The following is a 20,000-nucleotide window of genomic DNA, read 5'->3' on the forward strand; positions in this document are numbered from 1 at the left end:
TTCCTGTTACAGTACGTGTCGTTCGTCCTCTCACATCTCATCCATCCAGCTCACGTAACTCAAATTGCCTCACCGGGGAGGGAGGCAGGGGCCCGATGGGGTCGGCGATCCGTCCCGCTGACGCGACTGCTTCCCCCTGCAGAAATTCTCCTGTGCAATTGGCATTTTTTCCCCCCGACCAGACGATAATGCAGACAAATCCAAACCCTCCTGCGACAAACGCAACTGTGGTCAGAGAAGGTCGTGCCACAGTCCTTCAGTCTTTCACTTCCGTTTCAGATGATACAATATTAGACATCTCCCTAAATATGAAGCACAGCCTCGAGCTGCAAACTAGCACCCATAAGAAACTGATACCTCAGAATATTTGCGCGTGACTGTTGTTGCAGTACCCACATGTCACCAACAGAGGTCCATAAAAAGCATGAAATACTTCACGTCCCACGTGGAGCGTCCACTGATGAAGCGATGTGGAGCCTCCAGCTTCTCTTGGCGTCATGGTCGGTTTCTACCATTCCATTTTTTTTTCTTCAAATCTCCTACTGGCCTCAGTCCAGAGGAGCGCGGTCTGGACTTTGAGTCCATCCCCTCTGACTCTCGCCTGTGGACTCACTGCTGTTGTGCAGACGTGCAATTCCTGGGGGAAGAAAGGAACCGCGAAAGGGGGAAACGGCTCATGAGGCGCCGTGTGACAGCCGCTGTCCAACAGTTCAACAGGCCGCGTATCGATCTCTGACCACCGGGGTGGAAGGAGGCTTCCAGGGCGGAGGAGATTCCTTCAGTCCGCATGAGTCTCCTTGTGTGAGCGCACACGGTGACTGAAACTGATCCACCAGGGTCTTTATTCAACACCTCCTCGCTCATTGCAATGTCCACACTTGTGTTTATTTTTTATCTTAATTCATCTTTAGGGTTACAGTAATAGTGAAGAAGAGGAGAGGCGAGTTGGGTTACGGGCCAGAAGGGAAGAAGGGAAGAAGAACGGGAGAGAGAGCAGAAGAGAGGAAGGAAGAAGACATGACAAGACGAGAGGAGGGGGGGGACGAGGTTAAGGAATGAGGAACAAGAGAGGAGGAATTAAAGGGAAGGATAGAGGGATGGAGAGGAGAGAAGAGGAGGGTTGGGAGGATGGAAAGACACGTGGTGGATAGAGGAGAGGAGAGGAAAAGAGAGAAGTGGAGATTTTGGATTTATTTTTTTTTTCTGATTCTTAAAAAGAACTTTTATTAAAATTGACCAGAGAACATCACGGCCCTCACCAGTGAAAGATGAACACAGAAACTCCTGTTCGTCGTTCATCAGAGAGGAACCTGACGTCCACTCTCATCCTGACTCTCACCAGAGACACGTACATGTGTGTCAGCTCGTGTCCGGACACATTCTCTATCTTGTCCTTCCTGCTTCTATAAATCGACAGTCTGGCCTGACCGACAACAAAATTCAACAACTGCCACTTGGTCGCATCTTGTCGTCTGTAGCCAGCACCAAGAATAAAAACAGTCTCCGTTAAAAACCTCCCCACAGTCGAAAAACACCGTCTTTAAAATGTCCGAAAGAGGTTTCAGTCTGTGACAGTCCAGATGACAGTGAACGATGGTCTCTGTGTGTGGACAGGACGGACACGTGGAGGATTCATCTTGGACAGGAAGAGGTTCACCGCCAGAGCCCCGTGGAGGAGCCTCCACTGCAGGTCTCCAGACCTCTTGTTAGAGGAGGAGAGGAGGAGGGGAGGGGGGGAGGAGGGGAGAGGAGGGGAGAGAGAGAGAGAGGAGAAGAGGAAGAGGGGAGAGGAGGAGGAGGGGAGAGGAGGAGAGGAGGGGAGGAGGGGAGGAGGGGAGGAGGGGAGGAGGGGAGGAGGGGAGAGGAGAGAGAGAGAGAGGAGAAGAGGAGGGGAGGAGGGGAGGAGGGGAGGAGGGGAGGAGGGGAGAGGAGAGAGAGAGAGAGGAGAAGAGGAGGGGAGGAGGGGAGAGGAGGAGAGGAGGGGAGGAGGGGAGGAGGGGAGAGAGAGAGGAGAAGAGGAGGGGAGGAGGGGAGGAGGGGAGGAGGGGAGGAGGAGGAGGGGAGGAGCCTCCACTGCAGGTCTCCAGACCTCTTGTTAGAGGAGGAGAGGAGGGGAGGGGGGGAGGAGGGGAGAGAGAGAGAGAGGAGAAGAGGAGGAGGGGAGAGGAGGAGAGGAGGGGAGGAGGGGAGGAGGGGAGGAGCCTCCACTGCAGGTCTCCAGACCTCTTGTTAGAGGAGGAGAGGAGGGGAGGGGGGGAGAGAGAGAGAGAGGAGAAGAGGAAGAGGGGAGAGGAGGAGGAGGGGAGAGGAGGAGAGGAGGGGAGGAGGGGAGGGGAGAGAGAGAGAGAGGAGAAGAGGAAGAGGGGAGAGGAGGAGGAGGGGAGAGGAGGAGGGGAGGAGAGAGAGAGAGAGGAGAAGAGGAAGAGGGGAGAGGAGGAGGAGGGGAGAGGAGGAGGGGAGGAGAGAGAGAGAGAGGAGAAGAGGAAGAGGGGAGAGGAGGAGGAGAGGAGAGGAGGAGAGGAGGGGAGGAGGGGAGGAGGGGAGGGGAGAGAGAGAGAGAGGAGAAGAGGAAGAGGGGAGAGGAGGAGGAGGGGAGAGGAGGAGGGGAGGAGAGAGAGAGAGAGGAGAAGAGGAAGAGGGGAGAGGAGGAGGAGAGGAGAGGAGGAGAGGAGGGGAGGAGGGGAGGAGGGGAGGGGAGAGAGAGAGAGAGGAGAAGAGGAAGAGGGGAGAGGAGGAGGAGGGGAGAGGAGGAGGGGAGGAGAGAGAGAGAGAGGAGAAGAGGAAGAGGGGAGAGGAGGAGGGGAGGAGGGGAGAGGAGGAGAGGAGGAGGAGGGGAGGGGAGGAGAGGAGGAGAGGAGAAGAGGAGGAGGGGATGAGGGGATGAGGGGATGAGGGGGAAGGAGGAGAGATCTTCATCCCTGCAGGTCGTCACAACCACTGACTGGTGGTGGATTCATCTCATCACATCACACTGACTTTGGCTTCATGTCATATAAAGATACAGATCTACATGAAAAATATACAAATGAAAAGAAATGAACGAGTGTATTTATCAAGGGGTCAAGTTGGAGGAATTTAAGATTCTTGTGGAATCCGTCATGGAAATAAGGAACTGGAAAGAAAGATGAGAGCGCGTGCATGGACGTGCACTTCGACCTCAAGGCCACTTCCTCGTCTGAATCGAGGCGACGGGCAGAGCGAGCGGATCCGGAATGTTTTTCTTTTGAATTCCTCTACCTCATTTCAGCTTTTAACTAAACTGCTTTCATTTCCAAACAAATTCAAAATAAAAAAACACCCCACTCCATATGGGACCATTATGTTCGACAGAAAAAAGGCGTTTGAATTTTCAATCCAACAGTAACAAAGCGGAGACGACAGCGGAGACAATCCTGTTTCAAGTCCAATTGTCAGACAACAATGAGAACACAACACTGACGAGAGGTTAAGGGGCTAAAGAGAGAAAAGGGAATGATGTAATCAACGCTTCTGAAAATATGCATTTGAAAAGGATAATCTCTCACCGCGCTGCGTTGCGAGGGGGATTTAACAAATGTATTTCTGGATGCAACGAGTCCCCTTCTGCAATCGGCAGATAGCTGCGGCTAAAACCTGCGAAGCGCTCAGTATCACAATGACATCATCAATGGGCAGAATAAATCCTGGCTCACGCACACGCAGAAGTGTCACGCGATACCAAAAGCATAACCTGCTTGTCGACGCCTAATTGCTTTTGTCCTGCATCAAGTGCGACGCACAACATGTCGTCGTCGGTATAGAAAAAAAACACTTGGTATTAGGGGCTGGAATTGGAGACGTTGAGATTAAAGTCCCACAATTCTCAGAACAGAGTCATAATGTTACGATAATAAAGTCAAAATATTTCGAGAATGGAGTCATAACATTATGAAAGTAAAGTCCAAAAATTACGAGAGTAAAGTCCAGAATTTATGAGAGTAAAGTCATAATATTACGAGAATAAAGTCGTACTCTTACGAGGAAAAAGTCATAATATTGCATGAAAAAAAGTTATAATTTCTTGACAAGAAAGTCGTAATTTTACAAGGAAAAGAAAAGTCATAATATTACAAGAATAAAGTCATAATATTGAAAGAATAAAGTCGTAATTTGGTCTCTGTGTTGGTTTAGTGGAGAAATGTCAGAAAAGCAGTCCCATGCGTTAAAATGAGGAATGTGGAGAAACATTGTGAATATTAGAGTATATAATATTAAAGAATTTTTTTTTTTAAATTCTAGTAAAGTCATAACTTTATTCTCATAATATTACGATTGTATTCTCGAAGTCTCACTTTAATTTTTTCCCCCGTCAACGTGGCCCTAAAACTCTGTCGCACGTGTGCAAATATTCATACATTGTGGCATGAAGTCGCTTTCAATCCGTGCCCTGGTGCCCTGATCACATGACCTCGGCTGAGCTGCGGCCAACGCCCCCGAAGCAGACGCGCGCAGAGGGTGCCGGAGATGTCGATGGCGCGACCCCCCTTTTGTGTTCGAACAATAAAGAAGTACTCATTTCCCACAGAGGGCGACGACCGGCACCCTGCCTCGGAGCAGCCGTGCGCCCAGTGTGAACCCGCTGCATCAGCCGGCGAGCGAGAAAGGCAGAGGAGTCACCGGAGACGCGGGCTGTTGTCGGAGCCGACGGCTCACGGCATTCGGACGGTGCCGAGCAGACAAACAGTACGTGATTGTCACGGGCAGATTACGAGGGAAGTGCATCCTCCTCCTCCTCCTCCGGATCGTTTTTCTGGCCCTGGGCAACACAACCGAACTATGTGCTACCTCGAACGCACCCGCTGCTCAGAATGAACACGGGCCGACTGAATTTTCTCTTTTTGGTTGTTGAAACATTCAGTAGCTTCTCCACCTTCGTGTTCAGGCGGATGAATAGACTTTCTTTTTCAGACTTTTTTCAGCCATTGCTGCACAATGGCGCAGTATTCGTGGATTTTAATGGACACTATTGCAGGTTGCCCACGGCTTTTTATTCATAACGAGCTTCCCGTGGCGGCATCAGCACCGTCCAAATGGCAAATGTTACAAAACCTGCTAAAAAAGGCGTTCTGTAAAAGAGATAATAAAGCATGTCTTGATGCAACACTTGCTCGCTCAGTGTGCACTGCGAGAGATATATATGTCACTGTAATTGTTCCTCTCCTCCTCCATGATGGCTGTGAAGTGGCCCCTTTATAGTGCAACTGCACTGCAAGAAATGGAAGAAAATCTACAGCAAAACAACCAAACCTTTTACAGGTCAAGTGGAAAGAAAGAGGTCTCATAATCTACAAGGGGAACATAAAGAGTTACAAATGCATACAACCATTACCATCCATCCATCCATCTTCTACCACTTTATCCATTGAAGGGTCGCGGGGGGCTGGAGCCAATCCCAGCTAACATTGGGCGAGAGGCGGGGTTCACCCTGGACAGGTCGCCAGCCTATCACAGGGCCACATACAGAGACGGACGACCATTCACACCTACGGTCAATTTAGAGTCTCCAATGAACCTAACCCCATTCTGCATGTCTCTGGACTGTGGGAGGAAGCCGGAGAACCCGGAGAGAACCCACGCACACACGGGGAGAACATGCAAACTCCACACAGAAAGGCCCTGGTTGGTTTTGAACCGGGACTCGAACCCAGAACCGTCTTGCTGTGAGGCGAACGTGCCGACCACTACGCCACCGTGCAGCTCCGTTCAACCATTTGTGCGTCACAAATAGCGGGCCAAACCCCAACCTTCATATGAGGCATGTGGACATACATGTGACGTGAAGGTTGTGTGAGGATAGAAGGTGCTTACAAGTGTGAAGTTACAGAAGAGAAAGTGTCGGCGGCTTACGATGTTCATGAGGGTGAGCAGATAGTTCTGCACGTGCTCCTTGCCGTGGAACCGAACCACCGAGTCGTCGACCCCCAGCAGGATTTCGATGTTGTAGTCGTCCTCCCCAGCGTCCCGGCGGCGGCGGCGGCGGTGAACGGTCTCGTTGACCTGCCGGGCCACGGAGTCGAAGGTCCCGGGCACGTCCAGCTCTGGTTCTGTTGCACAGATCGGGACGGGGGAGGTTAACATACAGCGAGCGTATGAAACAGGAGTCTGGGGACAAACAGCTACTGTTGATTGCAAAGTGCTAGAATTGCAACGATTGGTTTAAAAAAAGCAGGTTTCAAATAAATGAATTGGTTCCATCCTTCACAAATTGGAAGAGCTGCTGCATTTCTGTGTTATAAATCATTATAATTTGAAAATATTTGGGTTTTTTGGACAGCGGCTGGTACAAATCAAGAAAAAACGATGATGACACTTTGGCCTCAGTCGCAAAAAGAATTAGTTGATTAGTTGAGAGTGAAAGTTATTTTTTTGGGGAGAAATTTGAGATTTCATCAACTTTTGTCATTCAACACTAGCTGCGAAATAATGGTGCGACATTATTTCATTAGTTCTCATATGAGTCGATGCCAACTGGAAACTTCTGACAGCACGATTAAAACCATGAACGCTATAAAAAAAAAAGAAGAAAAAGAAAAAGCCCACTCTTAGATTGCTTTTACCCTGGGTGGATTTTGTCCCTCAGTCAGAACAGCGACGGAATCAATTGCATGTTGCGGTGTACCTGCCTCGAAGGCAAAGACGGAGTGCGTCCAGTGGACATGCAACACGCCGTCGCACACACCAGCTGATGACGGAGCCGGCGTGTTCACATGCTGCCGGTGAACGGAGCCTCGGGCTCCGAAGAGCCGCCGGACGTTAGCCTCACGTTAGGGTTTGAAATGTGCAAGGAACGAGAGGTCTGTGAACGCAGCACGTACGCTGATGAACTCATACGAGGTCATTCGGAGGCCAGCGGCCGGCCTGGCGTGACGAGACTAATACTCAAATGCGTATTTGTCTGGGACCTCTCGGTTCATTTTGGATTTCCAAGAGGCGTTGTCAACGGACGCAGAGCAAAAGCGCCTCCGGACGCAGATTGGACGGACCTGCGACGCATCACGTGGCGTCTGTTGGGCCACGCCAAAAATGCGGACAGACCACCGCAGAGAGGAGATGATGTGATGATGATTCCACAGTATCTGTGAACCAGACTTGACGTTTATTGTGGAAGAAATGTTTCCGTAAAACGCTCGGTCGTCCGCGGCAGCCATCTTGGTTGTTTGCAGACGTCGCTTCTCTCCCAGGTCACGGTATAAACCCCGCCCATTGTCAGATAACCGGTTGCGATTGGACCGGCAAGTTTTCTGCCGGAGGGGGAAAAAAAAAAATCACTTTTCCGATGGAGGAGATCCAGATGAAACTCAGTCAGCGTGAACTGATCATTAGGCTATGTGACGTAATAAGCAAGTAATAACCCCAATTAAAATCATGAACCTGAATATGACCATAATCTGTCTCCCTTTAAGACCTCCCTTCTTTTTCATGATATATTTAAGGCGTTTTTAAAAAAAATTGCCGATTACCCCCTGAAATCTGATTGGACTTTGAAGCGAGCTTCCCGCCTCCACTCGACGTGAAGACCAAGTGAATCGTCCCAGTTGCGCCGCCGGCTGCTGAATCAGACCAGGGGACCGTGAACGCTCAGCCAGTAAACTGCTTAGCGCCACACTCGCCCTCCGTCGAGCCTGCCGGGGAACAGCGGCCGGTGTGAAATCCCTCATCCGGTGCCGTCGGTAATCCCGGGCGACGAGAGCGAACCACTCCCGGTTCTCCCAGATCGAAATTGAGTGGCCGGTGCAGATCTCGCCTACTTTACACCTCAGCGCTTTGCAGCAGGAGGCCACTGCGGATTTAAACATTTTCCTCACTATAATAATGACTGAATTTCAAAAAAAATAAATAAAATCCTCCGAGGGGCAGCGGCCCTGGTTTTGGCCACAAAAGCAGCCAGCAGGCGAGTTGCAGGTTTAAATCCCAGCGTGGAAAATCTTGGCAAAGACGTGAATAACTGATCCCTGCTCCGTTTAGCTTTTGCTGGAGCTGCTGGGCCGACGGCTGCACCTACGCGCCGTTTTTATTTGGTCTCGGCGCCGATGGGGAATTGTACAGTTCCTCTTTGTTAGTTTTTTTGAAATGTGGTTCATTTCAAAAACTAACTTCATTGGGCGCGCGAACCCGGCGCCGACTCCGTTTGTCGGACAGAGGAGATAGTTTTTTTTTGTTATTACAGTACAACTTAATGTATGCTACCACTCGCGGCCTTTCACGCTGATTTATTAAACCCTTGAAACTCCTCAAAGAACAGAAAAACACTGCCATTTGAATCGCGTTCAAATGAACGATACGCATTTTCTTCCCCGGGTAGCTTTTTCAAATATAACAACCCCTGCAATTATTTTTTTCCCTTTAAACAGTCAAACGATGACGTGAACTTTAAAATCTTGTTAAATGCCGACAAAGCTCCTCTGACAGTCGTCGGAGATCCGCAGAGAAGAGCGAGAAGAGAGAGAGAGAGCAGCGACATGAAATGTCACTCTCGCGCTTTGATCAGACGCTTCTAGCCCTTTTCACCACGACTCCTATCTATGAAGGCAATAGCTATTAAGTTATTATTATTATTAGGTTGTCAGTGTCATCCATCGACGCGCTGAGGGCTCAATTGTGAGCTCGCTGAAGCCCACGGCGCTTTGCAGTGCAAACAGCCTCCGCTCGCGGAGCGACACGTTTTGTTTTATCGGAAACAAATGACATCGCAGACGTTGGCTCCTCCAGATTCCTCGTGCAACTCGGGACCAGCGGATCTTCATCCTGCGGTAAAGTCGAATAAGGATGAGGAAGGTCAAAGGTCAATCCTCCAGGCCGGCCGGCGGCGGCGACGCGGCGCTGGCCTCGGGGAACGAAAAACGTCGGGGTTCACGCGGGTTCACGCGGCCCACTTACAAACAGGCCCGGGGGGGGGGGGGGGGGGCTCGGTAAACAAAGGTCACGCGGACTCAAGGGGTCGGCTTGTGTGTTCAAGAGACGTGTCGGTATAAGCCCCGTCGTCCTGCCGTGTCCGAAAGGCTTTGGCAGCGGGGCCGAGTCAGAACAACATCTCACTTCAGTGCCTTCAGCCAAACCCGATGAAAGTGTGGAGAGCTCTAAACCGGAGGCCCCGAATGGAAGGATGAACACAAGCATCTTTCTATAACCGGTCGAGCTCGTGCAGTGATATTACCGCACGCTGCAGAAGGAAATAAAAAACATTCCCAGACGTCTCAATCCTGGATTTCTTTTGCAGAGGGGGGGGGGGGGATGCTCGTCTGCACCTAAGGAAAAGTAGATCGGCAGAAAGAGAAAAAAATCTCAGTCTTTATAACTCATTAACATAGAGTGCACATGGCTGGCACCAACTTGGAAATCTCAAGCCATAAATAAAAGCACAAGCAATGTTTTTTTTCTCTCTCTCTCTCTCTCTCTCTCCCTCCCCCCCCCCCCCCCCTCTCTCTCTCTGTCTCTCTCCCTCTCTCTCCCTCTCTCTCTCTCTCTCGCTCAGTTTTCCAGGGATGCTGAGGGCTGCAGACAGGGCCAGTGATTGAGTGGAGAGGGAGCTAAAATAAATAGTGAGAAATGGCTGCCACCTCAGCCGTGGCCCGGCTCCTACAGTGTTGGGATTGTGGAGCGCATTCCTGCTCTCTGCCGCTCCCGTCGTGACACAGGCATTCTTGTGCGGCCCGCCAGCGCCCCCAACCCGCCCCCCATCCCCACCTCTTGAGTAAACAGGCTTTCTGAGGTCCCTACTTCAAACGCGCGCACAGGACTTCCCCTCAGCAGCGCTCCTTAAGACCACTAGTGTGCTTCAGTCAGCGGCGAGCCCCCACCCAAAGCCCCAGTCCCTTGGGAGCCCCACCACCACCACCACGCAGCAGCAGCAGCAGCAGCCCAGGAGACGGGAGGGGGGGGCCGCCGGCCAGCTCCTGCCCACACGTGGCACTGTGCAGCAAGGTGGCAACAAGGGCCGGTCAGAGCCGCTGTCGCCCCCCCCCCCCGGGCTAAAAATGGCACTGAGGTAGGCGACAGGCAACTCGCCATCAGACTAGGGTGGAAATCTACCGTGTCTGCTGTGATGGCATAAATATCCCAGTACAGTACCGCTCGCACATTCCAGCAACCCCATTAATGAGAGGGACACCGATGTGTGTATATGTATATATATATATTATATATATATATATATATATATATATATATATACACACACACACACAGGTATATCGCCAGAATTAGATATTTGATATCGCCAAACCCAGAGGGAAGTTTGTTTGCTAATATTCAAATGCCTTCAACAAAGCTTCTCCCACGGAGGACGCAGATCTATTTATTTCTAGATGTTCTAAAAAAAATAATAAGGAAAAATGCCCAACAAGCATCCAAGGTATAACTGCGACATTTAGCAGCAGATTTTGCATAAAATATGGCCTTTAATCCTTTTATCGTTTTTTCTTTTTTACAGCGGGACTCCCGGGATTCAAATGATACGGAAATGCACATTAAGATTGAGACAAGGGAATTTACATAAAATGTGAGCTTAAAAAAAAAACAAACATGTTTTGGCTCGAGCTAAAATTAGTTAAGGATAAAACAAAGTGGGACAATTTGATGGGACGCTTTAACGTTCGACCGATGATAACAGACAGTTTGGTGTTTATTCTTTTCAGTTTCAAACGTCATCAGCGGAGCGATCTGTCTATAAGATGGCATCGTTCCTCCACACGCCCACGACAACAAAAAGCAGATTTTGAATTAAAGCAGGTCACCAACATGTAAGGTCCCCAATCTGTCTTCCAGGACAGAATGAGTAAAAAACTCTTTAAATGAGATTTTCTGGGGAGTTTATTTCAGGAACAATAAATTGCTCAGGGGCTGTTCCACAGAAATATTGTTTGTATAAAAATGGTCCAATTTCCCCCCCAAAAAAGGTTTGGCATCCCTTGTTGTAACTAACGTCCCGTCAAGCCTTCAACCATTGTCTGTTTCAACATTCATGTCTGCAATGAAAGATCTAGTTCATACTTCAAATGAAGTACCTGATCAAACCACATGTAGCCATCTTCGTGCAACTGGACCGAATTAGGAAACATTTTTGAATGACAACCAGGTCAATAAATGAAAAAAAAAATCACTGTTTTGAATCCATCCACAGAGGGATTGAAATTATTGAATATTTTCCACGTTCAATTCATTTGTTGATTGGTGTTTTTAAACGAAGGGCTTGTTGAGATGAAATGTCAATAACTGATTAGCGGATCATCAGAACGGATGCAGATTTATTTGAGAAATAATTGCTTGAGCACCATTTCAACGACTATACACTTCAGAGTCCGTTAGATGCTCACAGCAGCGGTGGAACGACGTCTGGGAAGTTTTTCTGAAGCGCTACAGTGATATATTATAAATTAAAAGGAGTAAAATGTCATGCAATTTAGGTTCGGGGACGAGCGACTATCTCCTGAGCCACAGGCAAGTTTTCAATAAACCAGTAGCCTGAGAAGACGACATACAGCCCAAAACACTGGACTTTGTGGATCATTGGATCCAATGTAATTTGTGAAATTGTTAAAAAAAAAAGGCCCCCATTTATCATTATATTTCTCTACCTCGTTTATCCGGCTGTATGAGATTAATCAACAGTTAAACAAAGTTCCTGAAGGTAATTATTTCAAACCCTTAGAGGGGACCACACTTTCCACAAAGACTTCCGTAAACCAAGGTCCCTCATTATTATCTGTGAAAAGAAAATAACCTTTCCTCTCCTATAACGATTAATGTCCAAAAATATATCTATTGGTAAAACCAAAATGGTACCATCCATGTGAAGAAAGACATGCACCTGCAGACGTTTAATTTCTGTTGGTTTGACAGTTCTCTCCTTTTAAATCCACTACAACAATGTGTTGCAGCTGTTTGCGGCAGTAAACACGCTGCTGATCAGGCTTTTTCCTTTTCCTCTAGGGCGCTGAGCACAGAAGCAATATTTCTTTTTATGAAACACCCTCAACAGACTCATGGCTTCCATTAGTAAAGACCATCAAAATCAAAATAAACCAATATGTGACCGATGCCATTGATGCAACCAATCTCTCTTGGTTGGCATCTCGTTTCACAGTAGGTTCGAATAATGTGTTTTGCCGCTAGATGTTGGGTTTTCACTGAGGTATGGGTCAGTGAACAATAGGGGGTGAAATCAGGTGCCCTGCTACGAGACCATAAATTCCAACCCGACGCTTGGAATACAAAGCCAGAGTTGCCGGTGGGGTGGTCCCAGCGCCGAGGTGTTCTGGAACCGCAGTTGATTTAGTGTTTGGCAATTTAATTGTCATGTAAGGGGAAATTTTGACTCCCCGGGGCACATAAAAACCCAGCATAATTACACAGGGTTTTATGACTGAGGCAATATTGTTTTAGCCCCTTTCTGCGCCCCCCCCCCCCCCGCCTGAATGGACTTGAAAATGGGCGGTGACAGCAGCAACAACAGCGGTAATAATTACCAGCAGCGCACCACAACAGGAGAGAGAAGAATGCCGGCCAAGGCGTTTCACGTGGCGGAGACGCCACGCAGGGGTTGTGGCTCGGAGCCGAAAGGGTCCTGCAGATTTTAAAAGCTGTGTGTGCGTGTGTAAGTGTGTGTTTGTGTGTGTGTGTGTGTGTGTGTCTGTGTGCATTCTCTGTGGCCCTCCTGAAGATCCTACATCACGGTTAACAGGCTCACAGGGAGTTTTTGGGCATAAAATTGAAGCCAGCACTCCTGCTCCCACTGGGTCTTATATTAAAGCATCACTAATGATTTTTCTAAGTCTTGACTGCTTTGCCTGAGAAAATAAACACAGAGATTCTGCTGTAAAAGGCCATTAATGATAGAAATGGTCCTGACATAAGGTTGTCACATGAACACTGAACCTGGTCACAACGCTGTCAATATACATAAACATCAATTCAGTATTCTCAATTCTTATTAGAGGAATAACCAAGTGCCCAGTATGGTTGAGAAGTGCATAGGTCCCAAAGGGTGGTTGAAAGTGGTTGCTGACAAGGATCATGAAGGTGGATTTATGTTCGATGCATCGGTCATTGCACACGCCACCTGTGACATCACCAGACTATTCCATGCCTGCGCTTCAGGCACGCCTGACATAAAATGCAGTCTTCTCCTAAACGAAAGGTTTTGCTGCTGACAAAAAACTATCTACACCACTGGAATCGCGACCAGAAGAAGAATGGCATCCTTTGCGGTCGTTTAGCGAGGAGCTGAAGAAGAAGGTGGTCTGTTCGTCCTTTGACCATCCCGAGGTGTGTACGGCTACAGTCTGGCAGGCCTTGCCCAAAGGGGCAGAATGGGCAAAGATTGCATGATAGTTTTGGAGTTGACCTTTCCTCAATTGTTGAGGATGCGTCAGTGGCAAACATGTCGCTATTAAAGCCCCTCCACATGTAGGAAGTCACTACTTCAATTACAAAGGTCCATCTCGCCAATGCTCCAGACACGCCGCGTGTGCCAAGTAAGAAAAAAGGGGATTGACATCAAATTGATGTCAATGCCGCATTAGCCAATGCATCAAGCTTAAAATCCATCTTAAGAAGGCAGACGACAGTAAGACCAAGAAGAAGAAGCACGAGAAGATTAAGATGCACCCGGTGCTGAAAGGACTGGTACAGATGTGGGAGGTGAAGTCCGAAGTCGTCCCTATGGTAGTAGGATCGGGACTATGACCTCTCAAACTGGGAGTGTTGCTGCCGCAGATTCCCGGTACAACATGTGAAGTCTTTGTCCAGAGGAAGACAGTCCTTGGAGAAAGCTGAGATACTGGGTAGAGCCCTCAAACTCCCGGGCCTCAGGACCCGAGCTTGAGGAAGACCAAACTACCCTCCGCGAGGGGGATGCTGGTGTTAGTATTTAGACACAATACAAAGACAAGATGACTAAAAATCATGTGTAGTGGATCAAAGCACCATTGGTGTTATTGGATAATAGCGCTTGTAAAAATGACTTCACCAAACAGTGGGATTAGATATCGACTAACTTGCAGTCTGATGAAGTCTGACAAAGATCCTATCTGTAAGAGAGAAGATTGCTTCTGCGTGAACGCGCTGCTCTAATGACTCCATGCTAACATGGAAGTGGAAACATTGCCGCTAATACTTGACAAACCAACGGAGAGGGGGGGGGGGGGGGTTTGGCTGGCAATTTTGCTCTCATTATTTTGGTCTCACTGCCCACAACTGTGCGCACTGCCGAAAATGAATATCCTCACAAACGTGAATAAAAATTGAGGAGGACCTCATTAAGAATTAAATTCCACTCTGTAAAATTTTGATGTTACCACCTGCCGGAGGACTTGACATCAAAGTCAATGTTTGTCGCCGCAAAAGAAAGAGAAAGAAATCAAAGCAATTTCCCAGAGCTACTCCATTAACGACGACATTAGCTTCCGCTGCCTGCTGGAGTAGAAATGTCTGTCGTCGCGCCTCTTTGTGAGGAAACATGTCACATCTTTAGTAATGAACATCTCCACAGGGGTTAATGGTCAGTGGGAAAAACATGATGACATGAAAGGACAATTATCCCACGTCTGACATCAAACGTACCGCATACTCGCGCAAACACACCATACGGGTCCGGCTGATCCGACAATTCGCCAACATGCCTGTTCCTAGTCCGTGAGTATAGAGAATCGGAAAATAAACTCATGGTCATGGATGCGCGTGGTCACATCAGAGAGAATTCACCTTCCAAATCAGCATTCAATATTTCAGGGTTCCTGTGGAGGTATGCATGATCGAAAAAACCCCGAAGAGGAACAATCGTTGTTCCTCCGTGTCGTATCTCATCTTCGCTATGTCATAGATGCTTCTGAAAGTCACATTTGCTGTAAATATTTCTGTCCTTTGATGAAAATGACCGCAGCTCTGTAGCTCTGTCAGCTAATTAATATGAGTCACTTAATTAGTTGCTGCAAAGGTACTAATACGGTTCCTTAAATACGGTGCTTGCTCAGGAAATTGTGTAGAAAACCTTCTTTTTCATTAGCTTGACTTTTGGGGGTTTTCCCTCGCAGGCACGAGGACGTTCAACCCGGATAAGGGCGTGAGCCTGAGTCTCTCAGGTTGATGATTACTCTGAGCTGAGGAGTATAGTGTGTTTCAGTACAGTGGTTGTTGGCACGCCAGATCGATGCATCGCATCAATCTGACTATGGATTAACTGCTGCGTATGCAAACCAAATTTGCGGAGCAACATCGAGCGATCGATGCCACGATAGCGGAAGACTGGCAGGAGCTTAATCTGTGTCAAATCCCGTCAGGATGTTCACACTCAGCTGACGGTTGATCATCAACCGGTCGATGTGCCGGTTTGCATTCTGTAATCTGGTATCTCTTTTACCCTGAAACCAGTCTGAGATAAGATTTTGATGTATTAAGCCTTTTTCTCTGTGCAGAGGATGGTCCCTGCCAGGCCTGTGGGTTGTATTTACAGTCTGTGATACATCACAAAGTGAAAGTGCCAAACCATTATCCCAACTCTTGGCAGAATGTAATCACACTGAGGCAAGTTTCTGGTGCAATTTGTTCCATGGGGCTCTTGTACCAAACTTTCTGAGCATCGACAGACTTCGTCTGTCTGGACGGAGTACATAGCAAACGTTCAAGAGTTGAAAGTTGGTTGTGTATTCTTGGTCCGATTCTTAAAATTCGTTTTTTTTTCATTTTAAATTTCTTTTACACTGTATTTGAACAAGCCTCTTTTACAGTTGTTCATGTCAATGCCGCCAACGCCAAGATGCATTTGAGAATGTCTGGTTATAGTACTGGCTTCACACTGATTTGAATGTAGCTTAATCAAGTCCCAAAACTCAAAGGCCCTGGATGGTTCCAACCGGGATTTCGAAACCAAGAACCTTCTTGCTGTGAGGCGACAGCGCAAACCACTACACCACCGCGCAGCCGGAGGTGTTGCCAGCTCAATATCTAAAGGATAATTCCAACAGATTTAAACCCCGGCACCATTTTTGTACCTTTGAACATCATCTGACTGTTCGTGCTTCTTACCCCCCACTGTGCTGACTGAATCGTGTAGAAAGTGTGCGACGCCATTCTGTAAGGTGAAAAGGATGTTGACTTCGTATATGCGGATGATGCCTGTTTGCCGTCTGTAGAAAGCCCGGAAGAAGAGGTTTTGTACGATTTTGAAATGTAGTAAGGGGGGCGACTTGTAATCCCAGACAGGGACGGGCCAAACGTCCTGGCATGGCACAGGAATGAAAAATATGAGTATGTATGTTTTTATAAATTAATGTTCCTCCATAGGGGTTGAACAAACAAGTGAGCCAGTGTGAGTTTGACATGTTTCGAGTGTGAGTCTGGCTGTTTCCTCCTCCTTCTTCTTCTAACAGTCTTATTGCGAAACCATGTCCTGATTCAAGCTGCGTACAACTGTTCCTTTACCTCGGACCTGTTTACACTCACAAAGTGTTTCTCTGTTACTAACCTGCCTACCTGTTGTTGTGTTGTGTTGTAGCTGTCGGGAAACAGAATATCAAGCGTGTGAGGGGTGTGTGTGTGTGTGATAGAGAGAGAGAGGGAGTCGTGGGGCAGACAACGCTCGGCCTTGTTGGGGTCGGTCAGTTACAACATGCAGCACAACTTAGGCTTCATTCATGGCCGGGGGTGCGAACTGCCCTTTTTTGGAAGAAATGCTCACTGTATTTCCTTTCAGGGAGTTGAATATATATATATATATATATTTCGGTGACCTGCATCCGTTGTTTTTTTTTCTCTCTTTCTCCAAAAAAGAACAACCGACCCAATGTCATCGTCGAAGGGTCAAGCAGCGACAAGCAGTTTCCACTCTCTCCTTCACCAGCACAAATGATAAAAGCACTGAAATGTGAGGACCCAAGATTCTGGGATGTGAACGGAGCCTGTTTGCACTTCCAAGGATGTCTTTTTGGTCACAGTTGGCAGGAAATTCTTAAAAACCACAGAACAAAGTTGCGACCAAACGTTTGCGGCGCGTCACAGGTCACGGACTGAGGAACTACGATCTCACCTTCTTTTTTCATCATCCTTGCCCTCGTGGACCACTTTACTCAGTTGAGCGATTGAATAGAATAAGTAATTGTAGCCTTGGCATCACCGGTCATCTTCATTTCTAAAGTGTTTTAGAAGGTTTAATTTAAGTTAATAACACAATCCACCCTGACTGGTGTCAAAGACGTCACCTGCAGTACTTGGCAGTGGCCAAAGAGTGAAAGCGAAATATACCAACTGACTGAAGAAATAAAGTCTATGAATTAATATTATTACACTGGCACTCCGAGGAGCGCAGGTCTGCCAATTGTTCCGCTTAATGGCTTTGTACCGTCTTCATCCGGAGATGGATAACTAACACCTGAGTGGATCTGCCGTTTAACCGCAGTGCGTGACGCAGTTAAACACTCTGTCAATATACTGAATGAATTAATACACTGCATCTCCGGTAAAATATTCATCTCTTTTCTCTCTTTCTAAACGACTGCATTGTCCTATACGGGATGAACACGCCTCAAGGATTGCTCAGCACCATTTGGAGGAGGGGGGGGGGGGGCTGGATGGTGAAAATTTAAAAAAGAAATGTCAGAAAAGACACGACGTCAGTCCAAACGTGTGAAACGCAAGATTTCTGAGATCTGAGATTTATTCCTCCGACCCGCAGAAGAACAACAACGCGCGGTCACAAGACGAGTTCTGGGCTGTTTCTCTGACTGGCTGTTTTTTTCCGTTCTTCCTCTTTCTGGATCGGTATTTCTCAGAGGATGTAGCATCACAACAAGCAACAGGAATCTGAGGTATGTGGCTCTCCCCGGCAGGCAGAGTGGACGGAGAAGGAGAGAAGAGATGCTCCTGAGAGCCTTCCAGCTGCCATGTGACTTTTGGGAAAGTAGCTGGATGATTCACAGCGAGTCAGGAAGAGCGTACACACACACACACACACACACACACACACACACACACACACACACACACACACACACACACACACACACACACACACACACACACACACACACACACACACACACACACACACACACACACACACACACACACACACACACACACACACACACACACACACACACACACACACACACTCGCACGATTGAAACCGAAACGATTGAGCGTTTTTCTCGAGTCAAAATATTGCTCAATGCTCCCAAGGTCTTTTCCCATCCTGCTCCCAGATCCTTGGCTCGGGCCGGAGTGGCTAATTATCACCAGGTTTCAGATGGAAAGAACTCCTCGTCAGACGTGTGCTCGGGAGGTTCCGTACGTCGTGAGGACGTGAGGCAATGTGGAAAATATCTCCCCCCCCCCCCCCCCCCAAATCTGCCGCATCATCGTGCAAACGGCCGACGGGCAGAACCCGATCAGACGAAGCGTGATCAGCGTCTGTGAAGACGTATCGACCCGGATTTTGTTTTTACGCTGCAGCGATTATGAATTTTTGAGAAGTTGCAGGACACATCAAAGCTTCTGTGGTCAGCTTCATTTCTTTAGGTATTTCACACACACACACTCACACACACACACACACACACACACACACACACACTGGGGGGGTGGTGCTAAATCACCACTCCTGTTTACATCACATTAGTGGAACCATCCTCATTAACGACACCAAGCCAACCACGATAACCTATAATGTTTTTGCATTACTGAAGGTAAATTGCTTTTCCTTATCACTACACTAACGTCTCTCTCTCTCTCTCACACACTCTCACTCACACACACACACACACACACACACACACACACACACACACACACACACACACACACACACACACACACACACACACACACTGTAATTTAGAACAGCAGCCTAACGTACGGACAATAGAAATTAAAAGGGGATGTATCTACGAGCTCCTCCTCGTCGAGCTTATTCACGTGGGAAGTGCCGAGCGCGCATTTGCTGTTATCGCCGGACATTAGAGAACAATATATAAAAAATATATATATATATATACTATATAATATATATTTTAGCATTGAGCTTCTGGCAGAAAGTTATCAACAGGAGGATGAGATTTCGTCTTCATCTTCATCACTCACTGCATGTATTTGTCAAAACCCATCGGGTCGTCACCCGTTGGTCGGGGAGCTGCTGTTTCGAAAGGCTCGACTGTTTTCGCATTTTGACCAGCGCCATCTTGGATTTCCTGCAACCAGACGTGGGAGCGGCGGGGTGTGGTCCGACCGACAGCTCGTCCACTGAGCGTCCGCCTACACCTGCGACCATGCACCGATTGGACGGCACCGGCGGTCGACCGCGCCGCCGATCGGGGCTTTCTCGCCTATTTGGCTCTACATGAGACCGAAATCTACAAATTGAACATCGTGCTGTATTGAAGAAGAAATGAACTCCTCAGGAAAACGTTTACTACATGAATTTTCACTTTGACATAATATGTCAACATATTGGACCCAAGACATTTAATCACCTTGGTGTTTGTGTACTTTTCCACGGAGGGGATGTCGTCGCTGCTGCCCGGCACATCTGAGATCAACGTGTCTTCTGAGTTCATGACATGAAGCATGAAGGCGGGGAGCAGCTCAGGCGTGTAAAGGAGACATTAGACGCGACCGGTGAATCGATGGAAATAGGATCTGGAAAAAAAAAAATCGCTGCTCGCCGGTTGTTGTGCGTTGGCCATTACAGTTAGTCCCACATGACATGATGGGATGAGCAAACACGATGAGCAAACTGAAACCACACCACATTAACTGGCGGCGACGCGCCTCGCTCGGTGAAAGGAAACCTTTCAAAGACAAAAAGTGAGCGACTGCTCTTTCTGCACTTGGTTCCGCTTGGCCTTTGACGCGTCACGGCGCGCGCTCGGTTATTGCGGAGCGCCATCGCAGCCGGCGACTGAACGTTCCAGTGCTGTCTCTCTCTCTCTCTCTCTCGCTCTCTGACAGACAGAACGAATGAAGCGCCGCCTCCGTCTGCTTTCGCCTGCACA

General features: G+C 48.1%; 1 protein-coding gene and 1 long non-coding RNA gene across 3 annotated transcripts in view; one reads left to right on the forward strand and one right to left on the reverse strand.

Annotated features, from left to right (window-relative positions):
* The window catches only part of adamts3 (ADAM metallopeptidase with thrombospondin type 1 motif, 3), a 113,582-nt gene that overhangs the window by 56,312 nt on the left and 37,270 nt on the right, over nt 1-20,000 (reverse strand). For both annotated transcript variants that reach the window (XM_035638733.2, XM_035638734.2), the window contains exon 5: nt 5,866-6,062. In XM_035638733.2, coding sequence (XP_035494626.2) covers nt 5,866-6,062 — 197 coding nt within the window. The remainder of the gene's footprint in view (nt 1-5,865; nt 6,063-20,000) is intronic.
* On the forward strand, nt 14,627-17,286 carry LOC118313359. Its single transcript, XR_004794452.2, has 2 exons — nt 14,627-14,758; nt 16,783-17,286. It is a non-coding gene; the product is annotated as an uncharacterized LOC118313359 (long non-coding RNA).

This window comes from Scophthalmus maximus, chromosome 19, assembly GCF_022379125.1.
Source record: "Scophthalmus maximus strain ysfricsl-2021 chromosome 19, ASM2237912v1, whole genome shotgun sequence".
NCBI lineage: Eukaryota > Metazoa > Chordata > Actinopteri > Pleuronectiformes > Scophthalmidae > Scophthalmus > Scophthalmus maximus.